This window comes from Rhinolophus ferrumequinum, chromosome 14 (genome assembly GCF_004115265.2).
Source record: "Rhinolophus ferrumequinum isolate MPI-CBG mRhiFer1 chromosome 14, mRhiFer1_v1.p, whole genome shotgun sequence".
Taxonomy (NCBI): domain Eukaryota; kingdom Metazoa; phylum Chordata; class Mammalia; order Chiroptera; family Rhinolophidae; genus Rhinolophus; species Rhinolophus ferrumequinum.
The window spans coordinates 67,203,115-67,229,753 of record NC_046297.1 but is presented as its reverse complement, the minus strand read 5'-3'; the positions used below and the strand labels follow the sequence as shown (position 1 = coordinate 67,229,753).

The following is a 26,639-nucleotide window of genomic DNA, read 5'->3' as shown; positions in this document are numbered from 1 at the left end:
GCCTGGAAATTGCTCTCTGCGACTCTGTCCCTGCAAAGGTACATTGGTTACTATTATGAAATCAAGATTGATACATTCCTATTAAGCAAGCTCCATACTTTATTGGGGTTCCACTCATTTTTTTTTCCTGTTGTCCTTTCTCTGTCCCAGCACCCCCTCCAGGTCACCACAGTACATTTAGTCGTCACGTCTCCTTCGCTTCCGCTGGTCTTTAGTTTCTCACACTTACTTTTGATGACCTTGACCGGTGTGGGAAGCACTGGTCAGGCATTTTGTAGAATGTCCCTCCATTGAAGTTCAGATGATTTCTCATGGTTTAACTGGGGTTTTGAGTCTTTGGGATGAAGACCATGGAGGTGAAGTGCCGTTCTCATCACATCATGCCCAGCGTGATGGGTCGACATGACTTATCACTGATGACCTTAAACTGGATCACCTGCTTAGGGAGAGTTTGCCAGCTTTCTCCACTGTCCAGTTTTTCTGTTTTCCCGTACTCCTTTCGAAGCGAGACCCACGCTTAAGACCGCCGCCACCACCTTCTTAAACAGCTATCGTGCTGTTATTTATACTGGTTTTTCTTTACTTGCCTTCAAGAGCGTCTTGGAGATGTGTAAATTGTTGTAAACACTTCCAAGGTCTGAGTCATAGAGCAGCAAGGGGTCGTGCCCTGCTGTTTCGGAAATAGATTTGGACTAGCAAGGAGCAGTTGACTCAGCACAGAAGGGTGAGTAGGCATTCCCAGCTGAGGGGCCAGTGTGGACACCAGCCCGCAGGAAGGATAGTGGGCGCCTTTGTGAGAACCCTGTAATACAGACCTGGGTAGGTGACTGCGTGCTGTGCCTGGCAGGAAGTGAGGCAGGAAGAGTTTAGATGCATACAATAGGATACCTAAGATTACAAAAGAAACCACTTATATGAAGAATAACTGTCCAAGTGTTGCAATCGTATGACGTAGTAAAATGTACTTCTTTATGAATAAGTTAGAAAGTAATGTGGAGGAGGCAGGTGTGCTATGTGGCACATATGCCACAACTGTGCTATGAAAAACGTGCTTTTATAACTGGTGAGATTAGGATTTGCTGCCTACATTTAGATAGAGGAAAATGCTAAACTGCCATCGGAAGTTAGTGAAAAACAAAGCTGCATTTTCTTCCCCCGTCCAAGTATGTGGCCCCTGAATTCTATCCATGGATTCTTGGTCTGAGAACCCCAGGTTAAGAAATCGTGCTTTAGGTGCAGGAGAAGGAGCATGTAAGCTCCTACTTATTTAGCATTCTCAGGAAGTGCCTTTTCTGTGCAAGAGTCAGAATAAAGGCAGGTGATGGAAGAGCCAGCAAGTAATCAGCAGAGCAGTGGGTGAATACGTCAGCTTTTGGGGAAGGGGTGGGACACAGACCCGCTGGACCTGTCACCATCAGCTCCCCGGAGCTCAGACTTCCACCAGGGGCGTGAATTGTTAGAGGTGTTTGCAGGTGTGGCTTGCTATTTAGAGATGGTATGTGGAGAGGCTGTTTGCCAGCTGGAGATCTATTTCTGTTCTAGCTGCTTGTTTTGGTTTTGATGCCCTGACACATGGGTCTCAGCTGGGAGACCAAGTATGCACTGAAATCAAGCACCTGCAGGATCCGTGGGGACAGCCGAGGCCTCCATCTGCCTGCCACCTTCCTTATCACCCCTTCTGAGACACAGCTTCACTGTTTGAGTCATTGGGTTGGTTCTTACATGCAGCCTAAATCCACTTACCGTGTTTCCCCGAAAATAAGAGCTAGCCGGACCATCAGCACTAATGCGTCTTTTGGAGCAAAAAAATTAATGTAAGACCCGGTCTTATATTAAAACAAGACCAGGTCTGTCGACTGGCAAAAAAATAACTCTCCAGATAAATCCACGAGAAAAACGGTTTATTTGGGAAAAAAGGAAAAAGAAACAAAAACCACCACCGCAGTGCAGGAAATGCACACCTACATACAATCCAGGGCTCCCACCGGCTCCCACAGGAAGAAGGAAAATAATGGCCCGGTTCCAAGATGGGTATTCTATTAGCATCTCTCCCTCTGAAGGTACCGCAAAGTTCAACAGGAAGTCAGGGCTAGAGAGTCAAAGTGGGGGCGGTAGGGTGGGCCCAGCTCCACCCACAGTCCTCCCAGCTCCATGGTTAAGCATTCCAAGATGTCAGTTCACTTTTATCAGGTCTTATATTAATTTTTGCTCCAAAAGACACATTAGAGCTGATTGTCCAGCTAGGTCTTATTTTCAGGGAAACACGGTAGTACATATTTGTCTTGGGCTTCCCAGGCTGCGTGGAAACCTTTCAACTGTGTCCCACGGGGAACGCCAGGACAGAATGTGAAGCCTGGTTTTATAGGGTTGGAGGTGGGATTAGGGAGGAGTCCTTGCCAGCAGATCAGCATCGTTCTAAGATCAGATTTCTCTGCATCTCCAAAACACAATGGTGGTCCTAACCCAAAGGCTACACCACCTTCCGTTCTCGGCCCTGGAACCAATCAGGTCTTTGTGCTCCTTAAGGGGAAGAATCTCATTGGCCCAGATGGACTCAGGTGTCCACTGGCTGTCCAAGCAACTGTGACTAGAGTTCACTCTAGTCCCACCCCCTCTCCCACATACAGGCAGCAGGGGCTCCCAGGAATCGATGTAGTTGTGGCAGGTGAATCGCCATGTCCTCTGGAGAATTAAATCCATTGACAGTCAAACTCACTGTGGCAAGACAGGCCCTTCCTCATCTCTACTCTGAGAAATGTTTTCTGAATGCCCCTCCCTCCCCAGGAAGCGCTGACCATGTGACAACAGCAGTGATGGCCTCAGTAGTATACGCAACATTTCTAATGTGCATCACCTTACGTGTCCTTTTTCCCATCACTAGCATTTTTTTTTTTGTATCTCCACCTCCTGCACAAGTGCCCAGCATATAATAAGAGGTTTTTGTTAAATACTTCCTCTAATAATAGTAACGTTCAGCACATGTTATAGTGTCCTTCCCCCTTTTCTCTTTATCTGTGTGACTGAGTTATCCTTGCTTTATAGATAAGACATCCAAGGCTCAAGAGATTAAATGGCTTGTCCAGCCATTTCTAAAATGGATTACATCCCTCCAGCCTTTCAAACAGTTCACTGAGCACACGACTAATGCAAGCACCTATTGATGTCTTGGGACTATAGAACATCAGTTAGTTCCCAGTTCTTACACCGCAGATGCCCTTAAGGCTTTTATTGCCTGAAGGGATGTTTGTCCCTCCATTAAATAGTCCCACCCAGATGAGTGATCAACCTGCTTTTATCATATTTTCTATCTGGTTCTCAATTCTTTTGTCTCCTCCTTTGCTGACAAGCTGACATTTTCTTACTGCTATCAATAACCCTGCTTCTAGCAGCTTCCTCTCCATTTTTATGGGACGGACTAAGAAACCCTCTATGTTAGTACTGTGTGAAAGACTAGAGCAGTGAGGTTAGCATGCAGATCTGGAAATACTCTCTACAGAATATAATAGAGGAAACCATACCTGGGCTTGGTGCCAGCTGTTTCACCTCCTTGGCAGTCGTGTTTGCTCTGATCTGTATTTGAAAAGAACACAGGCTTGGCTAGGACTTGGACCTCTGAATACCTCCGATGCTTTTGCATTTTCATTTCTTCAGTGGGGGCGATGGAGACCACGGGCATCTCTGCTATATGTTTTTTAACCTTCGTAATAAAGTGCACTGGCCATTTCATTCCGTTAAAGAATAAAATTCAGCCAAGTGCATTTGAACATCTAATTGTCTTTATTAAGTGATTTGTGAATCGGGCAGCACCCCATTTAGTAAGTACAAGGGGGCTCCAAGGAGTGGTACAAAATGGAAGTTTTTATAGGCAGAACAAGGGTGGAACAAGACAATTAAAAGAATAGATTATTTCAAGCAAAGTCACCTTCCCTTAGGGGGCAGCAGGGGGCCTTATCAGGCAGACTAACTCACTAGTGCTGACCAGGAAATTCCAGACTCAATGGTTTAAAATTCTACTCCTAAGAGAGGCTGCAACTACAGTTCGCCAGGTATTAAATGTTGGTGGGGCTCCGTTTTGGGTACGTTGTCTTTAACATCCCAAATCTCATTTTGCCAAAACTTTAGCTACCTGATATCATAAGAAATTTCCCCCGAGGTCTGCACATTCATTCTAAGGCATCCACAGGACTCCACAATGTAACCTCCAGTTTTGGGGGGAGAAAAAAAAAGGTACGCTTCAGGATAGAGGTATTTTTGGAAACAATTCATGTAGCAATTATTTTTTTACTGGACTCAAGTCTACCTTGATTTTTATTACAATAGCATAATGTGTCTTGCGGAGTAGGAGATGACGGGGATTTAGCTGGAAGGTATCAGATGTGTCATTCCGTTCATTTATTCTAGCCAGCCATCTGCACATCTGTTCATACAGCTGAGCACGTCCTATATATGTAGTACACTGATTTGGGAGACACAGTAAAATATGGCACCCTTCTGGCCCTAAAGAAGCTGGGAGTTTAATCAAACAACAGCATCAAATGAAAACCGGAAAATCAAAAAGTTAAAAGATCAAGCAGCATACGATTAAAGTAAAACAAGCATTTGACTGAGTATTGGTGACGTTTGCTTTGTAGTTACAATTTTGAAATAAGAACTAAATAAGTAAACTATGCAGACACACGCATTGACTCCAATTCTTCCTACAGCCTAGCTGAGTACCCTGGTTTCACGAGGCAAACTGAGACTCAGCTAATAATAGCTGTGTTTGCAAAGTGCTCACCCCGTGCTGCAATCTAGTCTAAAACTTTGCAGGCCACGTGCATTTTCATCATTACATCATCCCACCACAAGCCACGCACTATCGTTTTCTATAGTTCACAGCTGAGGAACCTGCGGCTTACACGAGTGAAGTGAGGGCTTCCAGTAAGGAATACAATATGTAACGATCCACTTGACTCCCCAAAACAGAACTGTTTCTATTGTATCATGCAGCCTCCCTTACACTTCTTTTTACTCCCCTTGGTTCTTAAGGCAGCCGGCAATAGCTACTCCTCTATCCATCCATCTCTCCACCCATCCAACCCTCGCTTACCCAGCTCCCAACATGTGCCAGGTGCTGTGCTCGGTTCAGGGGATGCAATCATAGTCCCTGACCTCAGGTACCCAAGTCTAAGTGATGATATAGAAAGGCTTTGAATAAATGAAGGAGTGAATGAATGAATGCATGTTAAAATCTCCATTTTACATTTATGTGAGATGTCTTCCAGCCAGGACACATTTGTAGCATTGGTCTTTTCTGAAAGCCAGAATTCCTATTTCTAAGGGCATCTCCAAACTTTTAGCTATTTTTATGGCTGTAAATAAAATAGCTGGGACCTAATTTCCACCATCTGCATTTTAGTGCTCAGGGCTCCATCATTGCCTCATAATAACTGAATATACAGGAAAACCCATCAAATCCAGTCAGTCACTTTGCTGATGATTTATTGCTTTAAGGAGACAAGCTATAAACAGGGAACTTGAGCAATGCAAGCCCTTCACATTGAACAAACATGTTCATACTACACAAATCATGAGAAAAATGAGGAATGTTGTAAAACATGACAGATTGCCCAAGTGCTATTTTCCCTCTGTTGGGAAATTCCAAGACATTTTTTTTTTTTGGATGTATTTTTCAGTCACTTACAAAAATGGCAGTAGGAACACTTAAATATTAAGTCACAGTTTGAAAATAGATATACATACATATATAAATATACACACACGTATATTGTGCAGATACAGTTGACCATTCTGATTATTCATGAGTCCCAGCTGTGCAGGGTTGGTTATTATCGCGTTACTGTGGATCAAGATAAGTCCTTTAAAAGCAATGACCTAATTCAATATAATAGTCACAGGCCACGTTGCGTAGGTCCCCACAATCCCTATGTAGACATAGTACAATGTTAGTGAGATCACAGAGAGTCGTATCACCTGAGTCGACTTCCTTTGATCATTCTTCAAATCACTTTCAAAGTTAGAACTGCAGCAAAGCTTCTCTTGTACCTTTTAATTCGGAGGACAGGCTAACTGGGCTTAGCGTCAGGAGCGATGGCTCAAGTGTCAGACTAACCTTGGTTTGCGATCCTGGTCTGCAGTTCACGAGCTGGTAAGATGTTGAGCAAATGACTGAACCTCTATGAACCTTAGCTGTCTTATCTTTAAAATGGGGAAATAATAATAATGACTTAGATAAGATACGGCAGTAAAGCACTGAGCACAGGACTGGCACACATTAAGTGTCCATAAAATGCTTACGATAAGGCTTAGCAAGAATGAGTGAACTGGCAGATTCGGGTCTCCCAACCTCTCTCCCACACCAGAGAAATCCATTCTAGGCACTAACGTGACTTTCTTCACCAAAGGTTCACTGACCCTGAGTGTACCTTTCCCTCACCCCAGAACATGGAGTTACAAGGGACTGGGGAGGCAATCTACCTGACCAACTCGATGCCCCCCACCACTGTGACCCTCCAATGGGGGTCAAGCACACTTTGCCTGGAGGCCTCCCCAAGAGCAGGGCAGAGTGGAATACTCTGGTTTTTGGGCTTCGGCGTTTTTTGGCTGATTTCTCAGCCTCTCTGAGTCTCAGATTTTCCATTTATAAAAGAGAGCTTTACTCAAAATCGCTATGATAATTAGTAAGATAATTTAAAATATAGCATAGTGGTTGGCCCCAAGTAACCACTCGATAATGGGACATTTTTTTCTTTGTTCTTTTCAATATGATTATTATTCTTAACCTTTACTGGAGTGGGTCATCCCACTGCAGGGTAATTCTGACTTTACATTGGGCCCAAATTTTTGTCCTCATGACTTCAGCACATGGATCTGAGTTTTTCCCTCTGGGACCTGCATAGGACAGGTCCATTTCTAGAAACAAATACTAACTGGGACATTCTGTCCATCCCATCCCACCCGTTCCCAGGACAGTCCCCAATTCCTCCAACTAGGATCCCTATGCCCTTAGAAGCTCTGTTCAGTTTCCCAAATCGGGATGTCGTTCAGTAGGAACCTGGCTCTTGGGTTTCCTCTGAATTTCAAGTGGGGTCAGTAATCATGTAGACCTTGTCGTTTGTAGATGGCAGGTGATGTCACGCTAAGAAAATCCAACACGGTCCACACGGACTAATACAAGAGATTATTCATGGGGTAAATGCTCTTCACACAGAATTCCTGTTTTATTTTGTTTCCAATAAAAATATACATTTCTTGAAATATTGTCTCTTCTCCTATGGTACTTAAGGTAAGATTCAGCTGATAAAACTTAGATTCTTTGGAAGAAGAGAGCTTCTGAATAAAAGTAGGAGCACATACACACTTTCTTTTATTCATCAGATCCGTATTGAGCACCACTGTGTGCCTTGCATTGGGCCAGACATTCAGGAAGTCACAGTAAATGCAGGCTCGTGCCTGTCCTTTGTTTCCTGGTTAGGAATCCCTTCTGCACACCACACAGAATTCCTTAGGAATAAGTGCCCATCATTCAGTATGCAGTGTTGGGTAAACAAAACCATCTTTTAAATGCCTGGTGAGCGCTGCTTCTGCTGTGAAGGAGTGGGTGATCTATACGAGATTCATGGATTTTTCTCTACGCCATATTTTTTTGGATGCTGAGGCACCTAAATTATCTGGAAGTCAGATACTCTTCTCTTGTAAAGGGAGCTAGAGAGACAGTTAAAAAAGAGCAGAAAATGAGAGCAAAGGGTGCCTTATTCTGACATGTTTTCCTGCTCTGACATGTTTGGAAGCTTTAAAAGTAGGGGGAAAAATATCAAGTCAGTCCAACCTACATTTGAATCCTGACTCCTTCACTTACCAGCTGGGTGACTTTGGTCCAACTTTCTTACCGATCTGAGCTTCGATTTCACATTTGTAAGACAGAAACAATAAAGGACACTTCTCAACAAGATCGTGAAGTTTCCATGAGCTAGAGTAGGGGAAGCACTGAGAACATGGCACATAGAAGGTACTAAATAAAAGCATTATAACAGTACATTTATATTTTACTAATACAATAAATACTAGCCTCAGTTCCACTAGTGACAACCTTCTCTTCCTTTTAGCATCAACCCCCTTTGGCTTTTAATCCCTGTTAAATATATTTCCATTTCTAAACAACTAGTAAACCTCTGTCTTCACACCAAAACTGGGTTGTTTGGGTCAGCAGACCCGAAGTCTGTGACATGGGTCACTGAAGCGGAACAAGACCTCATGTCCTGGGTCCAGTGACCCTTGCCACCCCAGGCAGATGCAGACGGACCCGCTTCTTGGTTTGACCCACACCCAGCCTGGACCCCTTGGTCATTTCAGGTGGGTCTGCTTGGGCTTCAGTTGGGGCCCCTTAAATGCAGAGCAATGTCCCAGGACACCAGTCTCGGGAGTCAGACAGGCTCTCCCAGGGATTCTACCAACTCCCGTGAGCCCCCAAGCAGGGAGACGATATCAATTTGAGGAAGAGCCTGGCCAATCCCCTGATATCCTGTCGGTCAGCAGCAGATTTGGAGCTACGGTCAACTGTTCCTTCTGGAAATGGGCTGACCTTGCTCTGTCCCTGGAGTGTGGGCTGGGGACTTTTTCGTGAACAAGAATGAAATTTATCAAATTGTATTTCTGACTGGAATGAACCCAATGTATATGAACCCTTCACAGTGCAGGGGTGGAGAGAAACTTAACTTCCACAACACCTGGATGAGTGGATACAACTTTCCACGAAAAATCAAAACCGAACAACCATTCACCTCACTTGGCAAATGTTTGGTGACCTTGGGGTGCACACATCTTTGGAATCAGAGATACTTTGGTGTGCTGTGGTCAGAACTGTCTACTGGAGCACCACCCAGCAGGACCCAAATAACAGAATGTTCCATTGCCCTAAATCCCACCTCTCCTTTTCAATGGATCCAAAGAGCCTTGTGGTTCGGCATCTAAAGAGAGAAGTAGTGATACTGAGTGTCCAGTTGATTCTGTTCCTTGGGACTCGGGCAAGATCCAGCAGGCCTCCCAGTGGCTTGCACGGGCTGGACTGCTACGGGCTTGTCCAGAACAGCTGGAGACAGGCATTTGCGGTGGAGTACGTGCAGAATCCTGTCCAGGATGGGACCCCTAGTCTGGGACTGAGAGGCACCAGAATGGATCATTTGGGTGGTTGGAGACAAGAAAGGGGGACTAGGGTAATTAGAAATGAGTGGGAAGTGCACAAAAGAAGGTTCAATGGTGGGCCTCAGAGGGCTGGCTGCTTGGCAAGCATCGGGCCAGGCCTGAGCCTGTGTTCTGTGTCTGCCTAATTGGCAATTTCTGAGAAGTCAGGGTAGGATTCCAAGTCAGCAAAGATATCGTTGGGGTTCCTACAGCTCAGGCTGCAGAAGCAAGCGTTGATCCATAGGACCTGGCGGGAGAAGCCAGGCCCATCGGGACACTGGAAGGAGACATCGATGGTCTTGGATTTGTAGGGGATGCAGCACCTGTTGTCCGTGCAGACCCCACAGTACTTGGGCCGGTAGGAGCGTGTGCTGACACAGCTGGAGAGGGTAAAATTCACGGGCGCCTCTGGCTGGTACACGGCCAAACACTTCTTCCCTTCCTGCAGGAAAGGAGCTTTCAGTTGGGATGCTCAGAGGATGAACAACCACCTTCTTCCCTCTAAGGCCTTAATTGTTCCCTGTTCATTCACCCTAGGGGAGAATCCCACCTGACTTTCAGATGTGCAGCATCTTTAAGCTAGGAAGGACCTCTCCCCAATACACCGAGACCCAGCCATATTACATAGGAGTAAACTGAGGACCACAGATGGGGCGTGTCATGCTTCAGGGGTACCTCACAACCTGCATTTCCTTTCCTCCCCGCATTTCTGCCTCCTGGCCACTGCCCAGTCCTCTGTCACACTTTCACCAACACAGGATGCCTTTGTAGCTCCTTCAGTCAATCAAGTACCCAGCTAGTCAGTGGAAGAGGCGTCATGGGACTCTATGACTGGGGACGCCCTTTCCCCTATCCTCCTCCTCCTCTGTCTCCCACAGCCTCTCACACACGCCCTTATCATGCAACTTACTCAGCTGGGTTGCTATTATTTAAAGCTAGCTGTCTTTCCACTGGGCTGTGGGCTCCTTAAGAGGGGCTCTTGCTGGGTCTCTACAGTCTAATTCAGCAGCTGAGTTATGCAGCATGAATACACAGCAGGCACTTACTAAACTCATTGGACGAGTGGTTCTTGGGGTCGACTTGGTACCAGCACCATGTCAGAACTGGGGACAGAACAGATCAGGCTCTGTGGGGCCTGAGGCTTATACAGTTGGAGGAGCCATCTTAGGCACATAATTACTGAAGTAAAATTGGGTGGTAATGATGGGGATTGGGGATGATGGAGGGAGACTTGAATTAGTTTTGAGGTAAACCCATCTCTACCTCAAGGGCACCCTGCATTCCCCAAGCTATTTTTCCTGCTGCTGGTAACTTCCATTCATGTTTTCATTAAGAGACGTTTGCTGGGTACCTACAATCCACCAAGCATAAAGAATACAAAGACTAGTATGGCAGAGAAGATAATCCGAGAGAAAGAGGAAGAGAGAAGGAGAAGGAGATGGAAGGGTCCAGTTGACTGACGCCGAGATGACGGGAGTAGGGACAGGGACAGGGAGCAATGTGTGACACGTGGAGGAACTGTAGGAAGCTGGGCTGTCCTGTCTACTGGGCAATCCGGTCTTCAGCATCCCCCAGAAACCATCAGTGCTGAGTTGTTGTTTTTTTCATTGTTTTAAGTAACGCTAGGCATATGGTCAGTCTGAAGTCATCAGCAAGGAGGCCGCAAGTTAGGCAAATCAAATCCATTTCTAACTCTGAGGAGCAGGGCTCAGTCTGCTGTATCCTTGATGCTTTATTTTAATGATCTTAAGTCAACTCCTCAGCAATGCGAGGAGACTGGCCACAGCCACATGCAGTCAGCAGCAGGCAGGCATTTGGCTCCGGCCGTCCCCTGCCCCATTCAGTGGCCCCCTACCGCCCAGCATGGCTGTCACGTGGTGCACACAGGTGTGGGCTGCCCCAGGAGCAGAGGGAGAGTGTCAGTCAGCGAGGCGCCCTCAGCATCATCCCAGGAGAGCACTTCTGAGAGTCCCCGGGTTCTGTCCAGAGGGACCTTGATTCCAATAATATGGTCACCACCATCAGTTCTACTGAGTGAGATTCACAACACACCAAACCGGTGACACACGTTATCCAAATAACTTAGGAGGTAGGCTTAATTATTCCCATGTTACCGATGGCCCCACAAGGGAGTTCAGGAGCGAGGCTCAAAGCCAGGCTTACCTGTGAAGTCTAAGACGCCTGCCCTACCTGGGAGGTGGACCCACCTTGATGTGCGCACGGATGTTCACGTCACAGGGCCGGAGGGTACAGAGGCGGCTCTCTTGCTCAGGCCAGCAGCGGGCGTTGCCATTGGAGATCCGTGTGGAGATTCCCAGGCCACAGCTGGTGGAACAGGGGCTCCACGGGCTCGTGTAGGATATGCAGTTCCTGTGCCAGGGTTCGACCTCGCCCATGGCCTCTGTGGATGGAGACCGGAGTCCCTGTGAGTCTCTAGCCACTGTCATCCCCATTCTCCACCATCACCACACAAGCACAAGGGTTATGGGGTCCCTGAAACTCAGCAAAGAGAGAGGTGGCAAGTTGGCTTCTAACCAGCGTGGGTCCCCAAGGAGAGAAGGACTTGTTCTGAGCTCCTCATTGGTCTTTGGAGGGAAGACCATCCCTACAGACAAGTGGACTTGAGTTCAAATTCTGCGCAACCACCAACAAGCTGTGTGACCCTAGACAACTCAGTCTCCTTGTTGGCACAATAACATGTAGCTTGTGGGGCTGGTGTGACAATAAAAGGGTCTAGATAGTGATTAAGCATGTATCAGGCATCTATGTGCGAGGTCACAAGACACTGTTCCTGCCGCTGCAGAGAATAAGTTTCTCTGGGGGAAGGTCAAAGGGGAGTGTCTACACCCTAGTACCCAGCATTTCATCTGGGTGATGCTGAGGGCATAGCGGTTAAAGGGACACACAGGCTTCAGAGTCACATAGTTTGGGTTCAACTCTGAGCATGGCCACCTGCAAGTGGGCCTCCCTCCCAGGGCTGTGGACGGAAAAGATGGGTCACACATGTCTCAGCATTCCAGCTGTCCCTGGTCCCTAGTAAACTCTCAGTAAATGTGAGCTGGCCGGGTTCCTTGACTGTAGGCCAACTAAACACCCATTGTCAGATGGTCCATTAACATATATATGCGGAGTGCTCAATGGCTTCCTGAGAAGTGGAAAATAGAAGGAGCTAGAGATGGAGGCAGGTGAAAAGCCAGGAAGACAAAGGAGAGATCCCACAGGAAAATGCAACAAGATACACAAGAGACACTGGAAGAGCAAGCCAGTCCCACCCTGACCCAGGGGCACATAGTACAGGATGTGAGATAGGAACAGAGGGGGAGGGGTGGGAAGACCCAGGAGAGAGCAGAGAAGAAAGGGAGAGGGAGAGAGAGTGCAGGGGACTGAGAGAGGGAAAGAGAAGGAGAGAATGGGGAGGGAGAGAAAAGTGATTGAAATGGCGGGGGAGGAGTAAAGAGAAAAATAGGAAAGAAATCTAATAGGATCAGGAGAGGAGAGAGAAAGGGGAAGGTTCATAGATGTGCAGGGAACACTGATGAATGAAGGAGTGAGAGAAGGGGAGGTTTGAGAGACAGAAGGAAAAAAGGAGAGGCTTCTGAGGACTGAGGCTGGGCCAGGCTGGGATGAGCTGGGCCTCAGTGTGGAGGGACGGAGGCCATGGGGAGGGATTTGCCTAGGGGGATAAAAGGGCTTTGGTTTCTGGGTCACCTGCTAGGCAGGCAGGAGCTCTGCTTATGTTCAGTCAGAATGGGGTCACTGGGCCACACACAATGAGCAGACAGTCACTGCCACCCCCTCTCCGCCCCCATGACCCTCTTGTGGCTCTGCCAAGGGGGTTGATGGTGAGACTGCTGCTGTGCGCAGTCTCAGGCCAGGCCAGAGCTTTCCCGGCCAAGCCCTGCATCCACAGGGACAGCTTCTTCAGGGGGCTGGCTCCACCCTTGGGGGGCACCCAAACCCCATCCAGAGAGGCTCTGCATCCCTGAACCAGGAGGGGGGGAGGATTGCAGGAACCACCCTCCCTCCTGGTCCAGTCAGAACAAGGCTGCACAGCAGGCAGGTCTCTGTCCGGGCTGGTCCCTTACATCCTGTCCTCTCCTACTTTCCAGTTTGTTCTTCTCAGAAGCACTTGCTTCACTTGGCTTCAGCAAAGTCTCTGGTCCTGTTTCTGACCCACCTCTTGGATTTGCCTTTCTCTCCCTCACCTTAAATGGGGGTGCCTGGGCGCCACACCAGTGGTTCTCCAGGGGGGATTGTATCCTCCAGGGCACAATGAGCAATGTCTGGAGGTATGTTTGGTTTTTATGTACTACTTGTGGAGCAGTTGCTATTGGCATCTAGGGGACAAGGGTCAGGGATGCTGCTGCACATCTCACAACGCACAGGGCAGCCCCCATCACAAAGAATTATCTAGTCAGACTGTTGTCAGTCCAAAGGCCGAGGACGCCTCCTCCATGCAGTCTTCCTGACTAATCTCATGCACTTAGCATTAAAAAAAAAAAAAATGACCACACCTTCAGACACCCAGACTCTACTGCCTTTTCTTCACTTCTTCATGTCCACTTGCCTGACAGACACTTTCCTTCTAGAAATATCCTTAGTGCTATCTTCTGTGTCATCAGAGGCTCCTGATTTTCCTCTCTACCCCCCACTCTCCTTCTCTGTCTCCCCGTCAGCCTCCTCTTCTGTCCACCTCTCAAATGTCAGCCCCCCAGACCTCTGCCCCACATGCCCTCTGTCTCCCTCTGTGCATCCTTCTTACGCTGTCCCACCAGCTCAGCAGCGCAGCTGGATCACTTCCAGACCTCTTCTGCCCCATCTCCCGCCTCCAAAGCTGCCCCTACTAGACGAGCCTCTAGGCGATGGATTCCACAGGTGGGGCGCCCAGCCTCAGATTCCACCTGTTTCAAACAACGAGAGCCCCTCCTCCCCAAGCCCACTCCTGCTCTTGTATTCTATCCCAGGTAATGACGAGCCCGAAGTCATCGCCACGCTCCGTCTCCACATGTTAGATGGATGCCAAGACCTTTAGTTTTACTCATGCAATGGACGCCTCTTGTATCTGTCCCTTTCTTGCCACCTCTTCTCCCACAGCCCCAGTTCACATCCCCATTAGCCCGCCCATCTATCCACCAGTTTGCCCACCCATCCATCTATCCATCCATCCATGCGACAAACACTGATTGGTACCTGCTAAGTGTCTGCCATTGGCGAGGCTCCAGTAAACTGTGATGAAGCTAACAGGTCTTTCCCTGCCCTCCCTTGCCGGGGCTTTCTATGACCTAGTTTACCTGGCTGAAGCCTCACCTGTCCCCAATTCTCCACAGTGAAAGAAAGCCCTCTCTCTCCTCTCTTGGGCCCTCACACCTGCCACTCCTGCCTCTCCTCGCCAGGTACCCACCCTTCCTCCACCTCTCCGCCCCCTACCTAACCTCTTAAGTAGGATAATAATGAATCATGTCTGTCTGGCTTTGTTCTTTACAAAGCACTTCCACATTTTACACTCAGAGGATCCCATAAGACAGGCGGGACAGAGGGTGTCACTTCCATTCTAACCCTGGGGAAACAGGGTCTAGAGGGGGTGTGACTTTCCCAGGGTCACACAGCTACGTTAGTGAGTGGTGGGCTGGGAGTGGGACTGGGCTTGTGTCAACCACACAGGTGGTCAGAGCTCCAGGAGGATCTGCAACCCGCCCCCAGAGTCCCGCCCACCCCGCCCCTGGCACCCACCTAAGGCGCCCGTGTGGCGTGGCGCCGTCTTGCGTGGCCTCCTGGCATCGTCGTCGCACACCCACTGCTCACAGCAGCGGCCGGGCACGCTCACCCGCCGCGGGTGTCGGCACCAGAGGCGCGGGGGCCGCACGCGGAGGCACAGCGGCGTGCAGCCCACGGCGCCATCCACGCACGTGCAGTTGTACTTGCAGTTAGGCTGGAAGGACTGGCCGTTGTTGTAGCGCACCCCGTCCAGGAGGCAGCCCACGCCGACCACTTCTGCAAACACATTGCAGCTAGGTCAGGCCGGGTGGGCACCGGTATCCCTGCCAGCTCAGGACACAAACGCTGGGAAGCTCCTCCCATGGGGGATGGGCACGGCAAGGGCAAAGGCAGGGCCCAGCCAGTGATGCAGAGTTTGGTGGACTTGAGCAGAGGAAGAGCGGAAGTTCCTTTACAGCTGCAGCTGTCACCCAGTAACACGCTCTGCCAAGGTGAGAGGACACAACGTGGCTGGGCCAGGAAACCAGGCAGCTAACTCCCTGTCCTATCCCCAGCACGTGGCACAAAGCCTGGCAGAACATCTGCCAGTAGGTCATGCTTCTGAGGGGGGCAGATATGGGACACCAATCAGAACACTGTGAAACAAGATCCCGTTCACTCCATGCCTATGTGCCGCATGTTCTAGGTGCTGGAGATTCAGCAGTGAAGAAAATAGAGGAAGCTACGCCCTCACAGAGCGTACATTGTAGTGGGGATGACAGAGGAAAGACAAATCACTCACCTGGGATGTTATGGGGACAAGTGCCAGGGAGCAAACTGAAGCAGGAGGGAGAGTTGGTGGGGGTTTGGCTGGGGGTGGGGCAGTTGCAGAGTAAATAAGGTGGGCAGGCAGGGCCTCACTGAGCAAACAAGGGAGGGAGGTGAGGAAGTGAGCCACCCAGGTGTTGGGGGAGGAGCTTTCCAGGCAGGGAGGGAACTGTATGTGGAAAGGCCTGAGGAGGGAGCAGACCTGGGATGTGGGAGGGGGCAGGGGATGGGGGGAAAGACGGCTTCCTTGGAGGCTAGGAGGAAGATGCAAAGCTGTTAGAGCCTAGAACTGTGCCTGACACACAGCAGGTGCTCAATAAGTGGCTGCTGACTCAATGATATGAACACAGGAACACTCCTGGTGCTGAGCTGAGGACAGGCTGAAGGGAGTAAAGGCCGTCTCAGAAATCCAGTTGGGAGGTAGTGGCCCTTGGACCAGGGAGGCACCCAGGAGGACCATGAAGGGACGGGCTCAACTTCTGGATGCTTTTGGAAGGAAGAGCTGCTGACCAATGGAGGGGAGGATGAGAGGAGAAGGGTCAAGAATGACTACCAGTTCTGTGCCCTGAGCCCTAGAGAGAGAGACTCTCTGTCCTTAGAGGGACAGGTTTGGGGGTCAGTGGACTCAGAGTTCTTCACTGGACATGAGATGCCTGGTTGACATCCGAGTGGCCATGTGGTATTGCTTACACAAGCCTGGAGTTCCAGGAGAGATCTGGGGATGCTGGGCCCAGCCAGCGGTCCCTCCTTTGATGGCATGTCCTGTCCTGAGGACAGTGTGTGGAAATGCAGGCAGAGAGCCCCAGGCAGTAAGGGTGCCCACCCAAGGAAGGCTAGTTTGGAATCCAGTCTGCTCGTAGTTGCAGCTTATGGCCTGAATTTGCCTGAGGTGGATATTAGTAATAATAACCCCAGTATCTTAACCGGAGTGAAGGTTTCCCTAGGGCTGGCTGTGTTCTTGGTCCCCTGACCTGCTCCGGGTCACATTTTCTTGCATTGCTGACTTCCTCCTATAAGGAAACATCACCACATTATCACCGGAGTCTCCGTGAGGTTATGTCACAAGCCAGAGGTGACACAGCTAGATGCAGCATCTCAGCCTGTGGAGATGCAGATACGACTGCTGTTTCTCCTGGGGTGTGATTGTGCACAGAGGAGGTGCGAAAGGAAAGGGCCTGTCAACGGCCTCTAGTGCCCCCTCCTCATTCACTGTCCCACTAATCGAAGGACCAGCTCCTGGGGAAGCTGGCCGTTTCCTTCACCATCTCCTATCTAATCTCAGGTTTGCAAGTCCAGGCCTGGCCTGGTGAGCTGACCTGTTATTAAAGAACTTCTGGGAACTATAGTCACCTTGCTTTGCCATCCAGGCCTTCATTCCCCTCACCCACCCCCGTCATGGACTGTCAGCTGCATGGAAGCAGGGACAGGGGGTCATGTCTTCTTGTAATCTTATTTGTGTATCATCTCTGTGTTCACTGTGTGAATGCATCAATGGAGGGATGGATGGATGGATGGATGGATGGATGGATGGATGGATGGAGGGATGGATGGAGGGATGGATGGAGGGATGGATGGATGGAGGGATGGATGGAGGGATGGAGGATGGAGGGATGGATGGATGGAGGGATGGATGGATGGAGGGATGGATGGAGGGATGGATGGATGGAGGGAGGGATGAATGGATGGATGGATGGATGGGAGGTGGGGTGAGCCCTAATTTTTATTGGGCTTCTACCATGTATCAGATACTTAACATCCCAACCACTCAAAGAGGCAGGTATTATTTGTCACATTGTCCTTGATGAGGAAAGTGGCACATAAAAGCTTAAGGAGCTGGCCTAACAGCATCACACTAGTTAGTTATGGCCTTGGGATGAGAACTTAGATTGTCTAGCTCCAAAGACCACGTGTGAGTTTTCGACTCCCTCACTTCCTACTGGGGAGTCTGAGCCGGAACTCACCGGCCTCTCCTTTGAGGACTTCTATAAGGGAAGATTAACACAATGACCCAGTGCAGCCAATCACATTTCAGGGTTTAATGCGTTCCTTTGCCATTCTCAGCAACCACACGAGGTTGGTATGATCAAGCTCCTTAAGTGATGTGCCCAAGGTCACGTAGCCGGAAAGTGGCAGAGCCAGGATTCAAAACCCAAGTCTGTCTGCCTGTAAATTTCACGATCCTTCCAGCAAACCACACTGACCTCAGGCCCGACCCAGCTGCGTTAAATGCAGAGTAGTGTTTGTACAACCAAAATAGCCAAGGAGTGTAATTCAGAGGTCACTCTCTGCCCACAGAAGTATTTAGTTTGGCGCACAGAATATTTAAAAAATCTTTTTTTTTTAACGTGTTGCCAACATTTACAAATCATACCCAAATCTGGATTTCTGGATTTTCTTGAAAACTGAGCAAGAAACATGGACAAGACCAAGCTCCCTTTTTGGCCTGACAAGGATGGCTGGTACCCAGGACCTCTGACAGCCAAAGCTTGCATTTACCAGTTTGCTCGAGTTCCCATCATTCTCCCTTTGGGTTTGAGGTGCCCGTGCTGTCATTGATCATTTTTATTGCCTGCCTTGCCCCGGCCTGCTTAGAGGCTCATCTCCAAGGACAGAGAGCCTGCCTTGGGGACTGGTTGGGCTGACCATTTGATGAATTTGTCTATTTAGTTCTTTCTCTTTCCCCCCTGGTCCGGAGGCGCCTTCCTCTCTATAACTGTCAAACCCTGGCCTTTCTTCTTTTCTGCACGAGGGTCCCATGAACTCAGACCCTATGGCAGCATTTTTGGGAAGATGTTCAATAGAACACTAATGAGGTGTGTGTGTGTGTGTATGTGTGTTGGGGTGGGGTGGGGTGGGTGAGTAAAAATCTACCTGGACAAAAAGAGTTCACTGTGCAAATAAGTTTGAAAAGAAAAAGCTTCTTATGATAGCTCCCTTTTTGGAATTTGACAATGGACATGAACATGTAAAACCTCTGAGAAGTTCTCTAACACTTGCTTAATTTTGTTCCAATGTCTGCAAACGTAGACGATCAGGGAACCCTTGGCACTGTAAACCTATTAAAATCTCCTGCAGACCACAGTTTTCTTTCCAAATGAAAAGACAGAATACACAGAGGCCTCATGGTGAAGGAGAGCTAAGAGGCTGTAGCGAGTGAAGCAGGAACTGAGACACACAGTGATTGGGAAGGTGCTTTTCCAGGCCTCTGGTGGGGAATGGCAGGCAGGAGAAGTCGTTCCGGGGCCTGCCCAGTCTCTGGGTCCGTGTGAGAATGGCATTAGAGCCTGGCACCTGGTAAGATGTCAATATATCGTAGCTTTAAAAGTTAGTATAATCACAGTGAACTGAATTACCTTTTTAATGACCTTGAAGTCGGCTGTAAAAGGGGAAAGAAACAATGTGACAGTGTCATATAACTAGAGGGGATTCTAGTGCAGGAAGGCTCAGCCAAGTTTCCTTACCTGGGTACGGGGAGAGAGTATATGACTGTAAGCAGTAACCCTTCCCCACCACCGCGGTTTCATTTTCCACTTCCACGGTTTCGGTTAGCCGTGGTCCATCGCGGTCTGAACATAGTAAATGGAATATTCCAGAAATAAACAATTCAATGAACAGTTCATACGTTTTACATTGAAGGCTGTTCTGAATAGCATGATCCTGCTCCCGGGATGTGAATCGTTGTTTTGTCCAGCGTCCCACACTGTACATGCTCCCTGCACGTTAATCACTTAGTAGCTGTCTCAGTGACCAGGTTGACTCCCCTGGCATTGCAGTACTTGTGTTCAAGTCACCCTTATTTTACTTAATAATGCCACATTCACATAACTTTTATTACAGTATATTGTTATAATTGTTCTATTTTATTATTAGTCATTAATCTCTTACTACGTCTAATTTATAAATTACACTTTATCATAGGTATGTATAGGAAAAAACAGTACATATAGGATTTGGTACTATCTGTGGTTTCAGGCATCCACCACGGGTCTTGGAAGGGATGCCCCCTGGATAAGGGGGGCTACTGTATGTTAGCAGTCAGTCTCAAACTTGAGCATGCATGACCATCACCTGTGAAGCTTGGTGAAGTTGTAGATTCCATCCCCAGTTCCAGGGAATTGGTTCATAAGCCTGGGTGGGCTCAGGAATAACACTTGTAATCAACACGTCACATGAGTCTGTCTGTTTGAACACACTGTTGTTTTTTGGGGGGGACTAACAATGAAAATGAATAAAAGAAAGCAAAGTGGAAGGATGGGAGAATCAAGGGTCGTGACTTGTAAAGCTAAGGACAGATGACTTGGTATGAAAGTTGAAGCATGAATCACTGACAAAAGAGCAGAAGCAGCTCATAAATTAACTGTGAGGCTCCGATAGGATTGTCTGACTTGGAATTATGTGTATAGCCCTCATCAACCACCCACCTCGGAAGACACAGAGGGTTAGCCGAGATGGAGGCTACGTCGTGTGCAAACATGTAATGGGGTCGGTATGGAATCCTATTATGGGGGAGTCTCGATTCAGCACTAATGGAAGAAAGAGGTTCTTGGGTTTATGAGGCTTTGCGTGACTTTTCTGAAGTTAGCTGCTGTGTCACGATGCATAGTTGCCTCTCTTCATCATGCTGAGTCATGTATCCTGGATAAACGCTTAGAGGATTCAGGCTAAATGAGTCCCAGTCCAGATCAAAGCGGGAGATCAGAAAGTCCCAGAAAGGAGGTCTCTGGGAACCAAAGGGTTGTGATGGGGCACTTGCAGAGCAAACAGACTGCAAAGAGCAACAGTCTGCCACCGCCCCAATGGGAGGATATTATAAAGACCAAGAGTCAAAAAGCAAAGGGAAATAGACACTCCAGGAAAAACAAAAGGCTTCCTAAGAAAGGAAATGCAAACAAGTACACTAACCAGGCTGCTGCAAACAATATTTACATGCTTATAATATTGTAAATAACGATTATTGTATAAACGAAAATGTGACAGTGACATTGGAAGACAGGGGAGGTGTCCAGTGGCATTGATGAACTAAGTCATTAAGTCATCAGCTGTCATATAAGATCATTAATAGAATATCCAAAATTTATCTTTTAAGGCAATCAAGATACAACAGTAGATCTGTATTATGTAGTCGTAACTACAAGAAGAAAGAGCTTCAGTTTTAAAGTTAAAACTGACTCTAGTAACTGAAGGCATGTAGGTGGGTAGTAGGAAGAGAGGGTTGCAGGCTGCTGGCTTTTATTCTTCCAAGACTACTGAATTTAAAAAATACGTATTATTCTAATCTACAATATTACTAAAATACCTGGAGCTCTGCAGGGTCTTGGTGCCCCTAGGGGGGCCATGGGCATCCAGCAAGGGGCCCTACCGCTGAGAGAATGAAACCAGGCTGAGGTCCTTCCTGGTGGCTTCCTTTCCTTGAAGGCAGCCATGGATGTGCCTCCAGGACTGAGAAGAGAGCAGGATGCCAGGTTGTGGAGGCCAGCGGGGTGTAGGCATCCATTGTCAGGAAGGACCCCGCCACTGGCCTCTAATCACGGACTGGGACGTGGGGGGTGCCTCCCACAGAACAGCAGCCTGGCCCGGGGAAGGCTCTGCATGAGGGGCCCTGGGCCAGAGCTGGCGACGCTGGGGACTGGCCGGAGGGGAGGGAAGGTCTCACTTACGTGCACACACTCCTATTGCGTACCTCGGGCGGTCCCCACTGTAATCGCAGTAGAGGCCCCGGTGGGGGTCACAGATGGCGGCCTCCGTGCAGTGGTCCCCAAGCTGCTGTGCGCACATCTTACAGCATTCACAGCCATCTGTGACGAGGCTGACCCCCAGTGGGCAGCGGGGTGGGGACGGCGGACACTCACATGGCCACTTGCAGAATTGGGGGCGTGAGGATGTGTCCTCCACTGGCGCCGGGGTGAAAGCCATGGCCGTGGGGGCTGGAGAGAGGGCCTGCGGGGGAACGGCAGTGATAAAGGGGGGCTGCCAGGCAGGGGGTTCAAAGCCAAAGGGCGATCACCTTCCCATCTTCGTGTTCAAAGGTTTCCATTCAATTCTACCCTGCCTTTGACAGCCAGACAGCTCCTTTCTCCTCAATAAAGCAAGAGTTCCGAGAAGTTAAGCCCCTGCTGGTGGGCGGTGGGTCCCCGAGTTCCGTCAGAACTCTGGCCTTGCTGAGTCTCCCGAGCGTGTTTCCTATCCTGCCGCTTCCCACAGCCCGGGAGGTTGGCGAGTTGGCCCGAGCTGAGGCTTTCAGAAGGAAATGCCTTCCGATGAGTCATTCTGTAAATGGTGGCCGTGTCCCATTGCTCTTTCCTCTGTGTCCTAAAGACCCACCTGTTTTACTCCACTAAGGAGCTCTAACAGCTAGAGCCAGCTGACTCATATTTAAAACGGTTTCCGCGAGCCGACCTACCCTTATTATTATGTATTTATTGTCATTATTATTATTATTATTATTTTCCCTCTGAGCACCAGGAAAGGCGGCAGTGGGTGGCGACAGGAGCAGGACCCCATCGCCCCGCGCTGGCTCTCGCTGCCTCTGTGGAAAGGGAGTTTTGCCAGCACAGGCCCTTGTAGAGCGGAGGCTTTGCATTCTGTGCTAAAGGGCGATGGTTCCTTGCTCCACTCCTCCCCCCTGCACCCCTCTCCATAGCCCCATTCCCCTCCCCCAGCTACGAGGTTCTTCGTCACAGGACAAAGGGCCAGCTGGGAAGGGGAAATCAGGCCCAAAGAACCTTCCTGTGGGCAGGTAGGACAGGAGGCAGCTCTGGGGGTCTGCGAGTATAGGGGCGTCCAGCTGTATCTATCTCTGGGATCCAGTCACTGCCCTGCCCCCTCTGGCTGCCCCCCGGAATCACCATCCCAGCCCCTCCATCTTTACACCTTGGAAAATGCAGGCCCCAGAAGGAGGAGAATTGCCTAAGCACAGAGAACGTGGGCTGCTGCCAGCTTCCAGCCTTCCAGGCCAGTGCAGTCCCTGCTGGGCTTCTCCATGTGACTCCGCAGTTCTGAGGTTAGCAGAGATGGGGACCCAGGCCACCACCCCTCCATTCCAGAGGAGCCCTGCCCTGTGGAATTTACAGATCTCCATTTCATTCTTAGAACAACAGGTGCTGAGCTGTTCAGAGAGATTCTTCCACCTTTCCCAGAGGAGGAAACTGAGGTCCAAAGAGGCAGAGGGATGGGTCCAGGATGACACGGTGCATGTCTGGGCCGAGACACAAATGACTCAACTCTCATTCCTACCTGCTCTGCCTCCTCTGGGCTCTTTCAGTCACTCAGCAAACGTTTGCTGAGCCAGGTCACAGTCTCTCTTAAGTTTTAGGGATTTGAAGAGGAATTAAAAAATGTCCTGTGCTTGTGGGACCCACAGATTATGGGGAGACAGACGTGAGAGGTGGTTTATTAAAATATGAGGCCGTGTGCAGAGTGCTGGGCTTCCCAGGGGAGCCCCCAAAGCACTCTGAGCCCCAGAGCAGGGGTCTCTGTCGGGGGGAGTGAGGTCCACCCTTGTACGCGTGGCTGCCAGGACCAGAGGCCAGGGGAGATGGCCCAGGTGGAGAGGCTGGATTTGCTGGACTCATGTTTCTAGGACTGGCACATCATAAGTGCAGTAAATATTGATTCAACAAGTAAAGGGCCCTTGAAAGTCAAAAAGGCAAACCTTGATTTGAGATTTTTGTCACCTCTAGGCTTGGTTTTAGGCACGTTTACTGATGGGGACAAATTGCTCTGGGGGTTTGATAGTGCTGGTCCATGTTCACCTGGGAGGCAGGTATTTGCCTCCCTTGTTTGGTTTTCCTCAAAAACACAACATGACACAACAAAACCGCAAACCTCCAAATCATTGGAACCAACCAAACTCACACAAACACACCCCTCTTCCTGACACTGCGGAGAGAACGTTTTCCCTGTCAGTCGGTGACCGTGCACAGCTGAGCTTCAGGGGCACCCATGGACCGTCTCTGACCAGTCCCAGGGCCCAGGCCCTCAGAACACACCCCTGGCAGAAGAAGGAGAAGGAGGAAAACAACAAAACCTTCTCCTCCAGGAAGCCTATCCCAGGCCATCGGAGGGGCCGCCTCCCGCAGTAGAGGAAGTGGAACAGAATCTCTGGCCCCCACCCAAGAAGAGAACCTGAGACCCGAGACAATCAGACGTGGGCTCTCTCCGTGTAGCCGTGGACAAGCTTCCTAACCGATCTGCGCCTTCGCATCCCCATCTGTGCTACGGCCACAGGGATGCCCCCTCCAGGAGTTGGGAGGGCAAGGGGCACTATGAGTGCAGAAGCAGTAGTGCCGCGCCTGGCACATGGCGGACGCTCCAAAGCCTGACCTTCCCCTTGCACTTCTTTGCTTGTGCAGCCCCCTGGCTCCACAGTGCCCAGCACAGGGCGTGAGGGTCTGCACACTTTGAGCTGAGCCGGATGGGCTGTAACTTGGTGGGCACCCCTCTCCCCCTGGTCACTGTCCATCCTGCTGTCTCCATACCAAGTTAAAAATCTCCAGAAGGAAGCTGCAGAGAAGGCCCCGTGGACTGAGGGAAGTGGTTATATGTCCCTGGCGCTGCGGAGAGATGGACTCCAGGTCCGCTGAGCCAGGCCCTTGCTGTTGGCGCCATCTCGTGGTAAGAAACCTCCCAGCCCTCAGCTGCACACTCCTGCATGCTTTCACACACACACACACACGCAACATCAGCCACCTCGAATGTCCAGGATGGCATGGCATGTCCACCTGCTCTTTGCCTTGGTACATGGACCATTGTCATAAAGATATGTACTCTCCTTTTCATCCTAAAAGGAATAGAAGTGTCTTGGCCAGAGAACAGAGGTAAGAGGCCCCCAGACCTTCTGTTCGTCTCTTCTCCTGAGATGTTAACCAAATCCCAAAGTCCCAGCTCTCTCTCCCTTCCTGCGCCTGGAGACCAGCCATCAGCACAATGCAGGGTCCGTCCTCATTTTGGGTGGCGGGAGGCACAGGCTGACCTTGAATGTGTGATCTGGGGCCATTTGGGGAGCGTGACCCTGATCACTTCAGAACCCCACGTCTGGCCTGAGGGAGTGCCTAGAGCTGCAGTTCTGTAGGTCACCCCGCGATGTCACCCTGGCCTCTTTTACCTGGTCAGGTTGCTCTAGGGTCTTCTGTGCCCCAACCTGCAGTGCCTGCGCAGAGTGACAGAGCCATGGAGCTCAGGCCCCACAGCCACATCCTTATGCCCAGTGGATAACGCCCACGAGGTTATGGGTCAACACAAAGCACAAAGGTTAACAAGGTAGGCGGAGACTTGGGAGAGTTGGAGGAAGCTCTGTGCAGCCAGTGGAATAGATGAGGGGGCCAGTGCATCTACCTGGAGACTTTTTCTAGGACCTCCCAAATGGGACTTCTCTTCTGGGGCTCTTCCTGGGAAGCCTAGATGCTTGGCTGGGCCCTTGGGACCCCCTGAGGCTCTTCCCAGGCGCCTGCTTTCTTTGGGGATTGGAGCTTCTCCCTGCTTTCCCAGCCACAGGCAGGAGCAGACCACAAGTCTTAAGCCCTTCCCCACACAGCCCTGATTGCTGTCCTTTTATTTACCATGAGCTGCCCGAGCTGTGTGGCTGTGCCCATTCCACAGATGGAGAAACTGACCCTGGCAAACTCACTGCCATAGGGGGTCTGCATCTTGTTTTTCTAATAGCAGAACTTAAGAGGGAAATGAGGTGGATGGGAAGAATCAACCACGAAGCAAGGAGAATACTGTCTAGGGAAGGACAGAGAAAGTGAAGAACAGCCTTGGGCACTTCCAAATCGCAGTTGGTCATATAGAAGTCTCATTTACAACCTGCTTCTGGAATCGGACTCCTGCAGATGGTACCATGTTCATTGGGAAGACAGGAAGGCAGAGGCAACCCCAAGATGCTTCCCTGGGCGGGGTGCCCGGTGCTCCCTCAGTCACAGCCTGTCCCTCAGCCCTGAGCACACCAGCCTCCCCCACACATCCTGCCCTCTCGCCTCAGCGCCCCGAACAACCCAGCTCTCAGCTCAAACAGAACCGCTTCTCTGGTGGTTCCCAAATGACACTGTGTGTTAGAAGCACCTGGAATCTTTAATGAACACTGATGCCTAGCCACTGTCCCCAGATGTCCTGACTTGTGTGGTGTGTGTAGCAGCCCAACACTGAGATTTTTTCAGGGGGTTCAGAGTACAACAAAGGCTGAGAACCACCAGCAAAGACCCATGGACCTTAAGACAGATTCCTGGACCCCACTTTGACTACTCTGTTTCTGTACTTCCAGGTGGGGCCCAAATCTGTATTGTGACCTGGACCTCTGGTGATGGTTGGAGGATAGGAACCACCACCTGAGCGCTGGGCAGGGGAAGGGAAGGTGTGGGACTCTAGGCCGTCTCCCCTTTCCAACATTGGCTTTTGTACTCTGGCATTTACGTGCATTCCCCACGGTTCATGCAGACTGCAGGACACTCACGGTTCTGTGACTTCATGTGACACACTGCTCCGTAAGCGGGCCTTGTGCCGTTAATTGAACATGAGGTACTTTGCCCTTGAGGTTTTGTTAAAATGACTGAAAAATGGGAAGAACAAAAAAAAGGAACCACTCCCCGTGATACAACCCCTCAGTGTTATTCTACTATAACCCCAGAGTATCCCTCCAGAGCCCTTACTTGTAATCACCATGCTGTGTTACTCCCACATTCATTCACATTCGTATTCATTCATTCATTCATTCATTCACTCCTCCATTTGCCCACACACACCTTCCCTAAGCATCTCCTGTGCAGCTGGTGCTCAGATGAAAAAGACATGGTCCTTACCCAAAGGGAGTCACAGTACAGAGACACACAAAAGGTAACACAGGGTGGTAAGGACTCTAATGGAGTTGAGCCCAAGTTGCCAAGGGCACCCAGAAAAGGAGATGGGAACCCTTCAGGAATGAGTTGCCCTTTTCTGCCTCTTTG

At 49.7% G+C, this 26,639-nt stretch overlaps 1 protein-coding gene across 1 annotated transcript in view; it reads right to left on the bottom strand.

Moving 5' to 3' along the window:
- Positions 1-5,596: 5,596 nt before the first annotated feature.
- Positions 5,597-26,639, bottom strand: part of CCN4 (cellular communication network factor 4) — a 33,173-nt gene continuing 12,130 nt past the window's right edge. Inside the window, exons 2-5 of the mRNA XM_033126566.1 lie at positions 21,360-21,639; positions 14,911-15,171; positions 11,388-11,581; positions 5,597-9,622 (exon numbers count right to left, since the gene is read on the bottom strand). Of these exons, the coding sequence (XP_032982457.1) occupies positions 9,323-9,622; positions 11,388-11,581; positions 14,911-15,171; positions 21,360-21,639 (1,035 nt within the window). The 3' untranslated portion in view covers positions 5,597-9,322. The remainder of the gene's footprint in view (positions 9,623-11,387; positions 11,582-14,910; positions 15,172-21,359; positions 21,640-26,639) is intronic.